Consider the following 1,715-nt stretch of genomic DNA (forward strand, 5'->3'; position numbering starts at 1 on the left):
TTCTGCAAGAACAGCCAGTGTTCTTAACCGCTGAGCCAGCTCTCCAGCCCCCAGTGGCAAAATTCTTTAACTTCATAGTTACTCAGATCCTTAAAGCATTGGATTTCATAGTATTGTATTCAAACAACCTCCAGGCTTCTCTTTGTGTATTTTTTGTTTTTACGGAATTAAGTCTGCTGTCTGACTTTGCTGCCTTTGGCCCATTGTCCCCCTCCTCCTGCTTTGGTATACACCTAGGGCCTCTGCCTGTTACTTATCATTCATCCACATACGTTGCAGTTCTTCTTCCCCACCCTCCTTTTGTGAAGCAATCTGGTGGCTGCTGCCATCTGAAAGACTCTACAGGTTATTCCTCAGCCTTCCCTCCACCCCAGATGAGCCTGAGCCCTGTCCATCACTGTACCTCTAGTACCGCAATTCTGCCCTTCGCCAGCACGCTGTGTGCTTGAGAAAAAGTGCTGTGCTGTGTCATGTTCCTGTTTTCTCTCCATTCTGCCTGGCTTCAGTTGGTGTTGTTTCCTCTTACAGTGTTACATTTCTGAACTGTTCCCTAGGTTCCTTCATTAATATATCACAGATGATCGCCTGTGTGGGACAGCAAGCCATCAGCGGCTCTCGAGTGCCAGATGGCTTTGAAAACAGGTCTTTGCCTCACTTTGAAAAACACTCAAAGGTACGTAGTAGTGGATGAAGTAGAAGCTTGAAGGTCTGCTCATCCAGATGGTCCTATGCGGAACACAGGCCTGTCTACATAGAAAGTCATGGGCCATTTTCATGTGATTTACATGGATATGCAATTTGTTACTGTGGTATTGAGATGTACCACGTCATAATTTCACCCATTTGGAGTGTTGAGTGCAGTGACTGTTAATATGGTCACAGCATTGCACAACCATCGCTGCAATCTACTTGTATGTTTTCAGTGTTCCAGACTGAAACGCCATAGCTTTAGCTATGCTTGGTTGTATTTTGGAGGTGAGCAGTATGCTTTGAAGGCAGTAGCTTCCCAGGGAGAATGCCAGGTGCCCTCTGAGGTCCTTGCTACTTTTAGGGTAGCAGCTCGAGCTTTGCTATTCCTCTCCTGAGCCACTTGCCTGTCACTGGCACCAGTGCCTGCCCCTGCGGGCCCTTACCGTCCATCCTGTCTCTAGGAAGGATGGCCTGTTCAAATTATTTTTTCCATAAGCGAGGGTGTACATCACTTCCAGGTTGTGAGTTGGTGGCTGGGTATTTATAGCCCAAAGGTGGGGCATTTTCTGATGTGGATGGATTTTAGAATTGTGGACCTCAAACCTTGAACTTTCTTTTCTTTTCTTTTTCCCTTTTTTCTTCCTCTCTTTAGCTCCCAGCTGCCAAAGGCTTTGTGGCTAATAGCTTTTACTCAGGTTTAACGCCCACCGAGTTTTTCTTCCACACAATGGCTGGCCGGGAGGGTCTGGTTGACACAGCGGTAAAAACAGCTGAAACAGGATACATGCAGGTAACTTGAAGAAATTTCAGCATTTAGCCATGGGGCAGACAGTGTTCTGTGGGCTTTGGCTGCTCAGCAGGTCTGTATTTTGTACACAAGCTGTAGTTTACCTCGTCTTGGTTTTAAAGGGGAAATTATAGACATACAGGTACACTGGAACTAGAGAAACAAACAAAATATTAATTATTTCAAATTATCCTCTGTGTCACACATTCCAGACATATCATCCAGCCTCCATGAGCCC

The 1,715-nt window shown here is 45.9% G+C and overlaps 1 protein-coding gene across 1 annotated transcript; it reads left to right on the plus strand.

The window, feature by feature from the left end:
* The first annotated feature begins 524 nt into the window (after positions 1-524).
* On the plus strand, positions 525-1,504 carry LOC108490417 (DNA-directed RNA polymerase III subunit RPC1-like). The gene is made up of 2 exons (XM_017796471.2): positions 525-673; positions 1,343-1,504. The coding sequence occupies exons 1-2, from the start codon at positions 578-580 to the stop codon at positions 1,487-1,489; spliced, it is 243 nt and encodes an 80-aa protein (XP_017651960.2). The 5' UTR covers positions 525-577; the 3' UTR covers positions 1,490-1,504.
* The last annotated feature ends 211 nt before the right edge of the window (positions 1,505-1,715 follow it).

The sequence above is a fragment of the Nannospalax galili genome, unplaced genomic scaffold (assembly GCF_000622305.1).
Source record: "Nannospalax galili isolate Female #2095 unplaced genomic scaffold, S.galili_v1.0 C49242653, whole genome shotgun sequence".
Classification (NCBI taxonomy): Eukaryota; Metazoa; Chordata; class Mammalia; order Rodentia; family Spalacidae; genus Nannospalax; species Nannospalax galili.

Coding starts and splice junctions, on each gene's coding strand:
- LOC108490417 (XM_017796471.2), top strand. CDS start 578: ATGATCGCCTGTGTGGGACAGCAAGCCATCAGCGGCTCTCGAGTGCCA. Junction 674..1,342: donor ACTTTGAAAAACACTCAAAG/GTACGTAGTAGT, acceptor TCCTCTCTTTAG/CTCCCAGCTGCCAAAGGCTT.